General features: G+C 40.8%; 1 protein-coding gene across 4 annotated transcripts in view; it reads right to left on the bottom strand.

Moving 5' to 3' along the window:
• Positions 1-16,358, bottom strand: part of acot7 (acyl-CoA thioesterase 7) — a 242,897-nt gene that overhangs the window by 72,867 nt on the left and 153,672 nt on the right. For all 4 annotated transcript variants that reach the window (XM_078557881.1, XM_078557882.1, XM_078557883.1 and 1 more), the window contains one exon: positions 4,190-4,306. In XM_078557881.1, the coding sequence (XP_078414007.1) occupies positions 4,190-4,306 (117 nt within the window). The remainder of the gene's footprint in view (positions 1-4,189; positions 4,307-16,358) is intronic.

Here is a 16,358-nt window from a genome sequence, read left to right as displayed (position 1 = left end):
AACAAGGCATCCTACAGATAGAACATGAGCTGTGATAAAGCACTATGTACATGCAAGTCTTTCAAGTCTAATAAAGTGTTACAAATGAACTGAATGAGCATTTTCTTTTTGCAATTGCTCAGTCACGAAAGCATGTAAGAAAAGATCATCAGTCTCAATGCCTGGCAGAACCCTCCGAGGAATCAATACATCACAGGATGCTGCAAGGCTGTCAAAAAAATTGATACATTCTCAGCTGGTGACATAGATGTGTCAGAATTATTATCATGATAATCCCCCTCATCTATCATCCTGTCTGTACAGCACTAAAACTTCACAGAGTGAGTCACTGTGATTCCATTAGCAGTCCCATCTCAGCTCTCTACTTGCTGATATTCCAAAGTAGCTTTAGGCAACTGGTAGCAGTTGGGCTGAAGCAAAGCTCTAGAGGTGTGAAATAAACAAAAATATTCAATTCCACATCAATATCTCTCTGCATACTTTCAGAGTTGAACCAAAAATATCAAAGTTAACCAAGTGTTTCATTAACAAGCTATTTGCCACCAAGCATACTATTAAGTCATACACACCAGCAAGGATCCAAATTTGATAACCAGCTCACATTGAGTTAGCTGATATCAACTTGATGCAATGAATAAAGATGCTGTAATCGGTTTCAGTACACTTGGACTTGGAAGTGGAAAGAAAACAACCAGGGTTCCTGCATTAGATTGATGTCAAGTGACCCCCAACAGAAAAGTGTGAGTAAGGTGAGGATCAAGTCCAGAGCCCAGATTGTCTGTGATGCTGTTCAAAACTGAATATTAAACAGGTAAAAGAGCAGTACTCAGTACAAATAGTATATTTAAAGTTATTACAAACTTGACTGTTCTGTTCCAAATGGCAAAAACACCATTCTGATCTCATTAAAGTTGGTATGTGTACCATCTTGCACGTGACACCGCATCCATCCCACAAAGGATTAAATGAACACATTCTAATCAGTAACAGGTCTCTTCAAATCTGTAATCATAATCGTACACGTCATCCTCTGTCAAAACAACACAGCCCCCTTAAGTGTTACTGGCTGGTATTCTCACCAAGGTTTTCTACCAGCAATGCTTTTTTAGCACTTATTTCACTGAACCACGGGCACTGATACAAAACATTACAAACATTGCCTCGACTGGAACCCTAAGAATATTGCAAAGGAATACTGCAAATGAACACCCCAGGTTAGTCATCTTGCGCTGACTGAATTTAAAAGAAAAATTATTATAAAACTAAACAAGAACATTTCCTGTGCTCACAGTTAGGCATTTCTGGAACCAATTAAGTTGAAATATTATCTACATTATTCCACAACTCATTGCAGCCAAACCTCAACTGGAATACTAACATTCCTGGTTTGTGTCTGGGCAGAAATAACTTTATTTTTGCTTTCATAACCTTCAATCCAGGGATTTGCTATTATTTTTATTAAGCATTCATTTATAGAGCAATAATGTCTGCGACAAGCAGTTGAATTACGGACATACGAAGTGGCACTGCCTAGGAATCAAATTGCCTTCTGTGAAGGTCTTGGCAGGAAAAGTACAACAAGTTCATGTGACTAAACACTTCCAAATCTTAAGGAGGAATAATTTGTAACTAATCTTTGGACATCAAAAACAGTTGTGAATTCTACCATTCCAAATAGTAAAACTTCACCATTCTGGAGTGAGGATCCCGGAATCCTCTGCCTGAAAGGGCGGTGGAAACAGATTCAGTAGTTATTTTTAAAAGGGAATTGGATATATACTTGAAAAGTAAAAAATTGCAGTGATATGTGGAATGAGTGGGGGATTGGAACTAATTGGATAGCTCTACCAAAGAACCAGCATAGGCACGGTGGACCACATGGCCTGCTTTACATTTTTTTTACTGTTCTATGATGCCATGCTGTGATAAAAAGTAAAACTGCGAATGGTGAAAATCTGAGATAAAATCAGAAAATCCTGGAAATGCACAACAGTCTTGTCAACGCCTCAAACACAAAGAGAGATTTGTGTCTAAGGTTGACAGCCCTCATTGGAATTGATGAGAGCCTCCACTTGAAACAGCCACTTGAGCCACGTGTTTTTATCTTTCAGATACTGATGAACTTGTGTATTTCTAAAACTTTTGTTTTTATGTTACATTGTACTTGTGTTGCCTCTTTTTCTCTTATCCCTCTCAAGGTTGCGCCTGCAATGGCTCAGTGGTGGCACTCTCTCCTCTGTGTTAGAAGGTCATGTGTTTAAGTCTTACTCCAGAGGCTTGAGCACATATTCAGGCAGACACTCCCAGTGAAAGGGAGTGCTGTACTGTCAGAGGTACCATCTTTCAGATGGTGAAGGTGTACAAAAGGGTCCATCCTCTTAGGCGGATGTAAAAGATCCTCCACCAATTTTTCAAAAAAGCGTGGGGGAGTTCTCCTCAGGCTCATGGTCAATATTTATCCCTCAACCAACATGGCAAACAGATTATGTGGTCATGTCTAAGGACACCCATCATTGTCACTTCTGAACAAAGCTATGCCATCTGCTGCAGAAAGCAGGTGAGGACAGGATCAATAACCTGCCAACAACGCAAAGAATGGCCACTTGGGTGAGGTGTAAACACTTGGTTGAGCCTCTTATGAAGCACATTGAAACAATAGGAGTGACAGGTGAGATTCAGTCCACTATGATAGCATTTTCTTGGAGAAATATTAAAACTGAAACATTACTTATCTTGTTTGTGAAACACTGATGTGGAATAGATAAATTAATGCATTCTAAAATAATGTTCAAAACAAAAACGGTTCAAGACTAGGTCCAAAAAATGGATAATAACAGCTGTATTAACAAGATACAGAATTGTATTTCCAGTAAGCAAGTGGAAATTATTTCAGATAAAATCATTTCTGGAATCAATCAATATTTCCAACAACTTGTACTGTGCCTTTAACATAACAAAATGTCTTAAGGCGCTTCACAGGCGTGTTATCGAACAAAATTTGACTTTGAGCCACTTAAGGACCTATTAGGCCAGATGACCAAAAGTTTGGTCAAAGAGGTAGGTTTTAAGGAACGTTGTAAAGGTAGAGAGGCAGAGAGGTTTAGGGAAGGAATTCCAGAACTGGTGAACCATCTGATAGAGCAAATACATTTATCTGGTAATTTAAAAAAAATATTGGGCAGAATTTTCTGCCTGCCGGGCGGGCAGGCCCGACCCAATCTCTGGTGGGCGGGGAGCCGATCCCCGCCGGAGCCGATCCCCGCTGCCATTTTACATGGGCGGGCCTTAATTGGGTGTGATGTCAGGCGGGAAGCACTATGCACTTCCTGTGTGGGCGCAGGGAGGGGGGGATTCTGCAAAAGCGAGAGTGCGCTCTTTCGCACATGCGCACCAAAGAGCGCACATCTCCCTGAGGCTAAGTGCTGCCTCAGGGAGATCGCTGACACTTTTAAAAATATTAAAAATAGGAAAAAAAAATCCCTAACATGTCCCTTTCAAGTGACAATGTCACATGAGATGGGACATGTTCATAATTAACATAATAACTTTATTAAAAATTTTAAAACCCTGCATGAAACCTCACCCCGCCCATGGATGAGGTTTCATGTTTTATCTGTTTGCCGCCGGGGCTCCTGGCCTGCCCACCAACCTTAAGGTTGGACAGGCAGGTATACTAAGTACTTTAATTGATCTGTCAATGGCTTCAATTGGCCATTGACAGATCGGTGTGCCCGCAGCTGATTTTGCTGTGGGCCCGCCTTCCTGAAAATTTAAATGGACCAGGATGATGTCGGGCGTTCTGCCCAACATCATCCCGCGTAATTTTGCGCGTCGGCAAGCGGGCCCCGCCCCTTGCTCGCCGGCGGCATAATTCTGCCCATTGACTATAAAGTAAATATGTTAAATAATGCATTACATTCTACACATTCTCCTGTGGTTTGGTTCCAGTGCTGTTGGAGGTGGGTGACGGCTTGTTATTTTAATGTTGTTGGAATGTGTTTGAAGGTTTCGATTTTGAAGCAGCTTTCAAGAGCAAAGTTATACCATTTATATAGGCAGTGCTATTAATAATCTACCTGTAATATGCAAACTATTTCATGAAAATAATACAAAATGCTCACACAGCAATGTGACAGTGCCAACTAAAGTACTCTTGTGGCAAAGAGTGTGAAAATGGCAAATGTGGTACCTTTCTGAATCTTCTGGTGAAAGTTGATGGCGTCCACAGATGCAGTCACAATGTTGGTCTTGCAATGCCGAGCTGCCACAATGCCAGCCACCTCATCCATCAGCTTCATAGTGACACCTGAAAGGAAAGATCCATTTAAATAACTGGCAAACACAGTATAAACAAGTGAAAAAGATAAAAAAAAACCTCTTCTAAACGTATTGCCAATGTCTGAATAAACCTTGACTTTAATGTTCATTTCTCACTATTTACAAACATTCAGTTGGTAATGGTTTAGGAAAGTAAATCCTGCCCACTACTTCAAAATCAGCCTTGACTGTAGGATAAAGGAGTACTTATTTAAACTAGCGTAGGGCAATTTTAGAATATATCAAGGAAGTCTTTCTTCACACATGGAATGATCGATATTTGAACTGGACTTCCCCATTGGGTAATGGAATCAAAATCCTTGGAGCAATTTAATAGGCAGTTGACAGCAGGCTTAATGAAAGACTTGCATTAATATAGCACCTTTCACAACCTCATGATATCCCAAAGCATTTTACAGTCAATGAAGTAGTTTTGAAGTATAGTTTCTGTTGTAACGTGAGAAATGCAGCAGCCAAATGGCACACAGCGAGGTCCAGTAAACCACAATGTAATAATAACCAAATAACTTTTTAGGTCCTGCTTAGAAATTAATAATGGCCAGGACATTGGGTAGCAGTCCCCTGCACTTCTTCAAGATAATCCCATGGGATCTTTTACACCCACCTGAGAGGTTAGACAGGGCTTCAGTTTAACGTTTCATTCGAAAGACAGCACCTCCAAAAGTGCAACATTATCTCAGTACTGCACTGTCAACTTAGACATTATGTTCAAGTGTTGGAGTGAGACTTGAACCCACAACCTTCCGACTCATAAGCCAAGATTTTCCAGTTGTTGGGCTGGCTCAGTGGGAGCAGGTGGTTACGGAGCCGCCTGCCGCCTGCAATCGGCTCCGCACTGTGATTTCATGCGGGCGGGCCAATTAAGGCCCGCCCTATGTGAATTGTGAGCGGTAGCGCTGAGCCGCTATCTGTGCGGGCGGGGGGAGGGGGTAAGTCGGGTCCAGCGCTCTTTCACGTATGCAGGCGAAAGAGTGCTTCAATCTCCCTGAGGCACGGAGCTTCCTCAGTGAGATTGAAGCGCTTTTAAAAAAATATATAAGGACATTAAAAATTTAATGAAACATGTCCCCTCATGTGACTGTGTCACATGAGATGGGACATGTTTTTATTTTCAAAATAAAGCTTTTATTTCATCAGGATTAGCTTTAGGAAACCTCATCCCACACATGGATGAGGTTTCCTTAAAAAGTAACAACTTTCTAAGTCTTTTACAGTGAAGACAGACACAAACTTTATTATTTAAGTTTCTAAGTTTTCTTTTTTATGGTTAAGTTCTTCACTAAAGGGACATTTTGTTTGGTTGTTAGTTATTTTAGAAAAGGCATAATGATGCTAGGGTAGGCTGCAGTGTTGTTAAGCAAATAGGAACATGGGAACATAGGAACATTGAACTTAGGAGCAGGAGTAGGCCATTCAGCCCTTCAAACCTGCTCTGCCATTCAGTAAGATCATGGCTGATCTGGTTGTGGTCTCAACTCCACTTTCTTGTCTGCCCCTATAACCTCTGACTCCCTTGTCAAAAATCCTTCTTGCTCTACCTTGAATAAATTCAATGACCCAGCCTCTGCTGCTTTCTGGGGAAGAGAATTTCAAATACTAATGACCCTCAGAGAAAAAAATTCTCCTCATCTCCATCTTAAAAGGGAGACTTCTTATTGTTAAATTGTGTCCCCGAGTTCTAGTCTCCCTCTCAAGTAGAAACATCCTCCCAGTATCAACCCTATCAAGTCCCCTCAGGATCTTATACATTTCAATAAGATCACCTCTCATTCTTCTAAATTCCAATGGGTATAGGCCCAACCTGTTCAACCTTTCTTCATTAACTTGCCCCTCATTCCAGGAATGAGTCGAGTGAACCTTCTCTGAACTACTTTTAATGCAATTATGTCTTTTTTCAAATAAGGAGACCAAAACTGTACACATTATTCCAGAAGCGGTCTCATCAAGACCCTGTACAGTTGCAGTAAAACTTCCCTACTTTTATTTCAATTTCCCTTGCAATAAATGCCAGCATTCCATTTGCCTTCCTAATCACTTGCTTTAGTGCATACTAACTTTATGTGATTCATGTACCAGGACACCCTGATTCTCTCTGTATCACTGAGTTTTGCAACCTCTGTCCATTTAAATAGCAAACTGCTTTTCCATTCTTCCTGCCAAAGTGGACAAGTTCACATTTTCCCATGTTACACTCCGTCTTCCAAATTTTTTCCCACTCACTTAATCTGTCTATATTCCTTTGCAGACTCTACCTCCTGACAACTTATTTTCCTACCTATCCTGGTGTCATCAGTAAATCTAGCTACCATACATTCGGTCCCTTCATTTAAGTCTTTGATGTAGATTATAAGTTATCGAGGATCCAGCATTGATCCCTGTGGCACTCCACTAGTTACAGCTTGCCAACCTGAAAAAGATCCATTTATCCCTACTGTTTCCTGTTAGCCAACATATGCTTTACCCATGCTAATATGTTACTCCCTACACCATGAAATCTTATCTAGTGTAGTAACCTTTGATATAGCACCTTGTCAAATGCCTTCTGAAATCCAAATACACCACATCTACAGGTTCCCCTATTTTCACCTTGCTTATTACTTCCTCAAAAATCTCTAATAAATTAGTCACACACTATTTCCCTTTCATAAAGTCATGTTGGCTCTGCCTGATGAAATTATGATTTTTTAAGTATCCAGCGCTATAACCTACTTAATAATGGATTCTAGAATTTCCTATGACAGGTGTTAGGCTAACTGGTCTGGAGTTTCCTGCTTTCTGTCTCCCTCCATCCTTGAATAAAGGTGTTATATTAGCTATTTCCAATCCACTGGGACCCTTTCAGAATCTAAGGAATTTTGGAATATTATAACCAATGCATCTATTATCTCCACAGCCACTTATTTTAAGACCCTGGGATGCAGGCCATCTGGTCCTGAGAACTTGTCAGCCTTTAGGTCTAATAGTTTTCTGGCACCCCTTCCCTAGTGACGGTGATTGTTTTAAGTTCCCCCCTCCTATTCACCTCTTGATTCTCAAGTATCTTTGGGAAGTTTTCTAAGTCTTTTACAGTGAATACAGACACAAAATACCTGTTCAAGCCTCTGCCATTTCCTTGTTTTCCATTATCAATTCCCCAGACTCACTCTCTAGAGGATCAACACTAGCTTTAGTTATTCTTTTCCTATTTAAATACTTGTAGAAAATTTTAATTTTTGCTTTTATATTGCTAGCTAGCTTTCTCTCATACTCTGCTTTCTCCCTCTTTAATTTTTTTAAGTAATTCTTTGCTGGTTCTTAAATCTGACCAATCATCCGACCTATCATTAATCTTTTCAGATTTGTACAGTGTTTCATTCAATTTGATGCTATCCTTAACTTCCTTATTCAGCCATGGATGATGCATCCTTCCCAAGGGTTCTTTCTTTCTCACTGGGATAAATCTTTGCTGAGAGTTATTAAATATCTCCTTAAAAGTCTGCTACTGTATCCTAATTGTTCTAACTTTCAACCTAGTTTCCCAATTCACTTTAGCTAGATCTGCTTTCATACCCTTTTAATTACATTTATTTAGGCTGAAAATGCTAGTCCTAGACCCAGACTTCTCCTCTTCAAACTGAACATGAAATTCTATCGTGTTATGATCACTGTTGCCTAGACGTTCCTTTACCATGAGGTTATTGATTAATCCTGTCTCATTGCTTGATTACCAGGTCCAGAATAGCCTGCTCCCTGGTTGGCTCCAGACAGGTAGAAAAGGTAAGAGGTCACTTGTGGAAGTAGTTTATAGGCCCCCTAACAGTAAGTACTGTTCTAAGAAATTGTCCCGTAAACACTCTACGAACTAATTTTCCAAGCTACCTTTGTCAATCTGATTCACCCAATCTATATGCAGATTAAAGTCACCCAAGATTATTGCAGTACCTTTCTTACATGCCCCATTTATTTCTTCCTGTATACTTTGTCTTACTATGTAATTACTGTTAGGGGGCCTATAATCTACTTCCACAAGTGACCTCTTACCTTTTCTATTTCTTATCTCTACCCCAAACTGATTCTACATCTTGCTTTTTTGAGCTGTCATCTCTCACTACTGTACTAATGATATCCTTAATTAACAGAGTTACCCCACCACCTTTTCCCAGCTTCACATCTTTTTGAAATATTAAATATCTTTCAATATTTGGGTAACAGCCTTGGTCACCCTGCAACCATGTCTCGGTAATGACTATCAGGTCATATATATTTATTTCTATCTGTGCTAACTATTCATCCATTTTGTTATGAATGCTGTGAGCATTCAGATACAGGGCCTTTAATTTTGTCTTTTTTTTATCACTTTCACAACACCTGGCCTTATATGCTGGTGCACTCTAAGTTTGTGCTTTCTGTCCCTTCCTGCCACATTAATTATGGTTATTGATACCCAAATAACTACCCTGCTCTATTACCTTGTTGTTTCCCTTTGATTTACTATGTCTCCTCTCATATGATCCCTTCCCACCACTATTTAGTTTAAAGCCCTCTCTACCATCCTAGTTATTCAACTTACCAGAACACTGGTCGCAGTACAGTTTAGGTGAAAACCTTCCCAACTGTAGAGCTCCCACTTTCCCCAGTACTGGTGCCTGTGCTCCATGAATCAAAACCCATTTCTCATGCCATGCATTTATCTCTCTAATCTTATTTATCCTATGCCAATTTGCTCATGCCTCAGGTAATAATCCAGAGATTATTACCTTTGAGGTTCTGCTTTTTAATTTAGTCCCTAGTTGCTCATAATTCCTAATAATACCATAATGGCCATTTCATGTTGCCAAGCAAACAATCTTGCAATAGGTTGTTAAACATTCTTTAATACTGATGATTTCTCAAGTCAAAATCCAACTCAGTCTGTTTATAGCAATCTAATATATCACCAAATTTAATTAATACAGGCGTGATATGATAGCTGATTTCATATAGAAATTTAAGATTGTAATAAAGTCGCAGAAAGAAATTTCATATTAATTGCATTACATGAATTATCTGAATATTATGAACATCTGTGCCTGTCCCCAATTCCCCAGTGTAGCAGAGTATCCTCCTGATTTACACTCTCTGGGGCAGGACAGTTGGGGATGTTTGTCTGCAATAACATGAGTCAGGAGCCAACAGAGCTAATCCAGGGCCCTTGTGGATGACTTTTCACGGAAAGACATGGTCACGAGTCTTTTGGCCATCATTCTGAATGAGAAATGTTATGTAGTCAATGAGTACTGCTATCTATGCCTTGTCCTCTTCCCCTCCCCCATCACATTTGCACACTGTAGCCTTTTCAAAGGCTGCGTGATATTATGAAGTCTTCATCCAGTGTTCAATGGTTAAAGAAAAGACAAGATCTGAAAATAAAAGTCAGTGTGTAATACTACAATTGATGGTCCTGTTTTTAGTGACTCACAGATCTGTTGATGCAGGCTGCAATAGCAAGGTCTAGGGCACACCGAACCATGGCTCTAACTGAAATAAATAAGTGTGGGGACATCTTTCTCTCACCTCACTTCATTTGCGTGCTGGGTTGGAGATGCACTTCTAAGGAGCAGTGATGTGCAACTGCTTCCTGAATATCCTTTCATCAGGAGGAGAGATGTTAATTGGGAAAGGAAACGGGTTTCCAGTTACAAGTAGGCAGTACAAGTCATGGCCAACCTTTTCATTACTGAGCTTTGTGGGGTCAAAGGAAGACGGGTGCACACAGTAAAACCACAGCAGCCAGTTTTATAGTCAATTCCCTTTAAACTGCTATTCTCAGAATGTATTACTAAATAAAGATTCATTGTTAGTTTGCATGAATATGTTTTTTTCCTTTAAATTTACTCTCCTCAACCCAATTTACTTATATGCTAAAAAGCTGCCAGCAGACACCTCACGCTGGGTGACCATATGTTACAGAGTCCTCTTGTTGAGAGAGCAATCAAGTTGCAGACTCCTCCATGTCACCCAGTGTAGCTGTCAGAAAAGGTCACTTCCACGCAGCTGAATTTGATTGAGAGCTGTAGACCTTTCTCTGCAGCCTCGATCAGTTGGAAGATTTTGTGATAGTTTTCCTTTATGTTAATTATCAAGAGTCGTTGCTCCAGTAGGTCAATGTACCCAGGTGCAGCGCTACAGCTGTCATGTTGCAAATGCCACACTCCAGATGTCACACTTCATTACAGGTGCAAAACAACGTTAAAATGCTGTCTGCATCTGACCTGTACTTCAAAACTCCACCTTAAAACTGACAAACACAGTCCAATATTCAAATTTCTCTGACCAAACAACAGCTAAACTCTGACTGACCTGAGAGACTTACAATTAGACCCTCCTGACATAAAGAAACACCTTAGCAAAATAACAGAATATACATTACATAGTATAATACTGCTGCTTTTACAAGTAAATTATCCTTCGTGTCAGCTGTGGCTATAGAAATATGCTTGTACGTATACACCAAATCTTCAATGTCCAGAGCAGTGAAATCTGGACTTAAGACTGTGTTGCGTGTTGGGACACTACGGAAGTCCTGGCAAACACGTATGCGCTATAATTGCCCGGGAAGTTAAAACTTCCAATGTGCTGATTTGCACTGCTAGGCAACCTCCGTGAATGTCTCCAACCCTTAGCTCAGTATCAGAAACTTGGGCCACGTACTTGGGGCTTGTCTGGATACTTACCCTGGAAATGTTACACTGGTGAATATATGGTCTAGCTTAGAGATTAGTCAGTGTAACTGAACTGCGCACTACAACCTATCCCGCCAATCACCCCACCCAACCCAACTCTCTCCTGTCGCCAGCCACCTCCCGATCCTACTACCTTCCTGACCCAACCAGACTGCCCACCTGACTCAATCACCCACCCAACCAAACTCCCAACTTGACCACACCCCTGGTCAGACCCAAACTAATTACCTGACACTGCCCACCCAACCCGACTGCCACTCTTGGCCTGACCACCCCACCGGCCCGACTAGATTCCCCAAACCCTTGTAGACCTGATTACCCAACCAACCTGACTATCCCACCACCCCCCACCCCCCAAGCCGACTGCCCACTCACCCACCTACTCATTCATTCATCCATTCACTAACCCACATTCGTTGATGAAAAGACTTGGGACCTTTAAAAACTTACCTGAATACAGCAACTAGTGCAGAATAAAGGGGAGTGTCCTCTCCTTCCTTCAACTATCCTGTGCTCGCTGGGCTTACCTTGGCGAGGCTGCGCTGGCCCATTTCTGCTTCAGCCAGAATCAGAAGTCCCAGCTGAAAATGGGCAGTTCTGTCAGGGCACAGAAAACTCTGCAGGCCATGGCAAGGCCCAGTATGACTGCTGGCTGGAAGATCTGGGCCATAAAAACCCTACATCCAGCATAGGTCCATTACATTCCAGACTGGACAATTCAAAGCGCCAAGATCCTTTGTACAGATGCAAACAATCTTACAAAAAGAGAAGGAAAGGGAATCATTTCATGCTGGATCCTTGTGACCTGGGGCCAGAAACTTACAAGTTGCTTCAAATCTTCTCTTACCAAGGTCAGGAGTTTACACATGCAGCAACCATCATCCTAATTTACCTACCTTTGCTCCACTTCAATGTAGGAAATACTTGAGCAATGGTCTTAAAAGGACAGATTAGATTAAACAAAGCCCCAACTTTACAGCTAAAAATCACAGCTATGCTCCAGAATATCTGTGAGCTATAACCCAGGGCTAAAAAATCAATTTTTTGAACAAAATTTAGTCTCTAAAATGCTCTTTCTCATTTCTGTAGGTTGATAAAGAAACCTCTCAGAAATATTCCCATTTCCAGCTGCAATATTTTACATTAGACTGTGAGAAAATTGCTCTGCTTCAATTAATTATGTTGTAACAAGCACAGCGCACAGCAGTAATATTTTATTGTCTAACTTCTTGATTGTTTTTAAATAAAACTTGCGGAGGTCAAGTAAAAAGACAATATATATTTCTTGTAAATTCTCTAAAGGTGGCTGCATTGTTGAAACACATCAGTGTTTATTTTAGATGCCTTTCCAACAATTTGTACTGGAATTGAAATCATATCCCAGAAGTGAAAGGGCTGTGTGCTAATCTAATCATCAAAATGGTTCTCCAGTCAGCAAAAGAACCAGAGGCGACATGAGGAAAAACAAGTTTATGCTGTGAGTTGTTATGATCTGGAAATATACTGCCTAAAAGAGTGGCAGAAGCAGATTCAATAATAACTTTTGAGAAGAGAATTGGGTAAATTCTTAAAGGGGGAAAAATTGCAGGGCTAAGAGGAATGAGCAGGGGAGTGGGACTAAATTAATACCTCTTTCAAAGAACTGACAGAGGCATATTGGGTCAAATAGTCTCCTTGAGTGGTGTATCGTTCTATGATTCTGCGCAGCAATCTCATCATGAATCCTTCAATTACAGAAATTTCCTTTTAAAATCTGAAAATTATCAGCCAATTGAATCTTAATTGATAAGGCTGGGCGAAGGGCCCAGGTTCAGAGTACATGGCACTACAAAGGTTGAAAAGAGTACAAGAGGAGACAAGGAAATCAAGAAGTTGTGGTGTCAATAAAAAAGAAAAAACTGCAAACTCTGGAAACTGAAAATTGAAAAACAGAAAATGCTGTTTGGTACACCTCCAGTCAGTATTCATAAGGAGAAAAGCAAGTCAATGAGCTGGATTTTACAGGAAGTGGGGGGGGGGGGGTCCGTGAGGAAAACTGCTCACCACCTGGACTAAAAAGTCTGCCCCACAGCAATAACACTCTGCAGGCAACAAAAGTGTGGGATTTCCTCCTCTCACTGGGAGGAAATCCTACCCTTGGGTGCTGCTGGCCAATCTGATTGGCTGGCAGCTCTTGCAGTTCCAGCAGTGCTTGCAGTCCCGGCAGCGATAGAGCCCAATACGGGGGGGCTGCTGGGACTGCAAACAGGCCCAGCTTGAAGGCCCCAATGGATCCCCGATTCAGGTAACTCAGGGATATTGTGCGGGGAGGGGTTGGGCATCTTGTTGGGGTTGGAGGGTGGGCAGCAAGGGTGGTGGTGGTGTGGATATTTGCAATGCATCAAGGAAGAAGGAAGGTGGGGGAGAGGGGGGGGGGGCCCAATACGCAAAGGGCAGCTCCATAAGTTAATACAACCGTGTTTTAGCATGGACACCATAATATTGGGGTCAATTGGCTTGTAAATAAGCTCATTTCGTAAAATACAGCCCAATGTTTTAGATGCAGCCCCTTCAGCAGGACAAACCAAAATATTTGAAAGCATTTTGATAAGGTTAGAGAGAGATAAATGGAAGAAGGAGAAACAATAGATACTCCGATTACAGGGAGAAAGTTAATAAGGTGTATGACCTGCAAACTACTTAATATCAACTGTTAGATCCTATAAAAGGTCATCAGTGACGCAATGGCAGGTTATTATTTTTTTTAAATGTACAAGTTGTTGAGAAGGATAGAGGCCCACACAAATGAAAGTGGAAGAGATTGGAGCAACAGAAAATGAATCTAAATCTAGGAGGTCTGAAATGAAACCAGAAATTTCTGGAAGAATAGTAGTCGGCCAGTCTGAACCAGATAATAAAGTAAACTGATGCCATAGGCATAGGCAGTCTCCAACAGCTGTGTTCCGGGCTAAGATCTACAACTGAGATGTCAACCTGAATTCCACGCCATCAGCAAGCCCTACTACAAAGAGAACAGAGGTTGTACCTCTATCTGAGGTTACTAAAGACAACGTCCAGACCAGAGGCCTGCATTGTGCCTAGTACCAAGATAAAATGTTTTTACTGAGGCTTGTGTTGAATCTGGTTGCAATAATGTTGCTGGACACTTCTTCATGCAAAAGATAGAAAAAGTATAGAACTCTCTCCCACAGAAAGGCTCCATTAGTACTTTTAAATTTGAGATCGATAGCCAATGGTAAAAAAGTTTTTAAAAATTAATTTATGGGATGTGGGCTTCGCTGGCTGGGTCAGCATTTATTGCCCTAGTTGCCTTTGAGTAGGTGGTGGTGAGCTGCCTTCTTGAACTGCTGCAGTCCATGTGGTATAGGCACCCCGACAATATATGGAGCCAAGGTGGGTGGATGGAGTTAGGATACAGATCAGCCATGATCTACTGAACCCCTAACTCCTGTTTCTATGTTGAGATCAGAGTGCAACAGGATTAAAAAACGCTGAGCCACAGGGAGATCAGGCTCACACCTACAGACTGAACGGGGATCTCCTGCAAAATGGACACTACGGGGCTTCATTTTCAACTTCTTGCTCTGCATACAACAAGTTTGTTGAACAACTCCTTTGGTGTGTTTACAGATGGTGAAAAATTATTACATAGCAGCAAATATTAAGGGCTTGAATTTGCTGAAACCTTGTGCATTAGTAATGGTGCCTCTATGCTGTCTGCACATATTACGACGCAGACATTCCAGGAAACTATGGCTTAAGTCACTTATGCTATTAAGTCAGCAATGCCATCGATAGATTTAAGGAGAATCTAGATAAACACGTGAAGGAGAAAGGAATAGAAAGTTATGTTGATAGGATGAGATGAAGAAGGAGGAGGCTCATGTAAAAAATAAATACCAGCATTGACCATTTAGGCTGAATGGCTTATTTCTGTAATCCCATGTAATTTGCCATAGTTGTGCATTGCTTTACAGAAATCTTTGCTGCAAAAGTCGGACATTTAATTATTATAGATATGTGACCACCATTAAAATCAATGTCAAGATCATGTTTGCTGAATTTATGTCATTGTGATCATCTCAGCCATTTAGACCTATACAGAGTGCTGGAGGGTTCTGAATCACTAAGGTATTTAATCACTCAGCATGTTTTGACAGAGTTTGCATGAAGTTTCCATTAAATAAAAGTCCCTGGGTCTAATACATTGAAGGAGAGTTATACTCAAATGCAGCTATTTTGGAACAACCAGGTTACATGTCGAGGGACTGAACTTATTTATTTAAAAACCTGAGTCTAGTAGCAGGAAACAAGGATTTCCTGGTGTTGTTCAGTGAGTTTAGAGGAACCTCCTTTCATATTAGTCCAATTTATCAGGAAAGGAAGTATAAATAATTATATTAAATATGTTTGATTTTTATTAGAAGTACAGCTTGTAAATAACTGAACCTCCCCAGCAGTCAGTCAATAAAGTACTTGACACAGTATAATCCCAAGTTAGGTCAATACCACAACACTGCTTGGGGTATGTTGGGAGTGAAATAAACCAGTATTGTATGAGGTATGGGCTGTATGTGCGGCGAGTTGCCAGCTTCAGTCTTTCTCCATCAAACTGAGATGGTGGCATAGTGGTAATGTCACTGGACTGGTAATCCTGAGAGCCAGGTGAATTGCTCTGGGGTCAGGGGTTCAAATCCCACCAAGGCAGCAGGCGGAATTTAAATTCAATTAATAAAAAAACAACTGGAGTTGAAAGCTAGTCTCAGTGATAGTGTCCAAGAATCTGTTATCAATTGTATTACACTAATGTTCATTAGGCCTACATGTGACTCCAGATCCACCGAAATGTGGTTGACTCTTAATTGCCTTCTGAAATAGCCTAGCAAGCCACTCAATTCAAAGGCAATTAGGGATGGGCAACAAATGTTGGCCTTGCCAGTGACACCCACATACCATGAAAGAATACATTTTAAAAAGTCTTATTTTACTGGCCTGGAATTTGCAGTTGCAATGATGACAAAACTGTCAGCGTTCGCCATCATTATTGTGTAAGACAGGCAGCAACTTCTGCCGTCTGCACATTTGCAATTGAACAAAGAAATCTAGAAGATGCTGCCAGTGATATACTGCTCCTCCCTAGAGTTCAGTGTTGTCATCTTCGCAGATACAATCAGCACCGAATCAGTTACTTTGACATCAACTTCAACTTTTTACACACTATTTTCACTATAAAATCAATTGGAAAAATTAACTTTGTTGAATAATGTGTAACTGAAATTTTAACGGGGCTCTAAGTCATAATTACTGAACAAAAAAACT

Source organism: Cetorhinus maximus, chromosome 15 (assembly GCF_964194155.1).
Source record: "Cetorhinus maximus chromosome 15, sCetMax3.hap1.1, whole genome shotgun sequence".
In the NCBI taxonomy this organism is placed as follows: Eukaryota; Metazoa; Chordata; class Chondrichthyes; order Lamniformes; family Cetorhinidae; genus Cetorhinus; species Cetorhinus maximus.
This window is presented reverse-complemented; position numbering and strand designations above follow the sequence as displayed.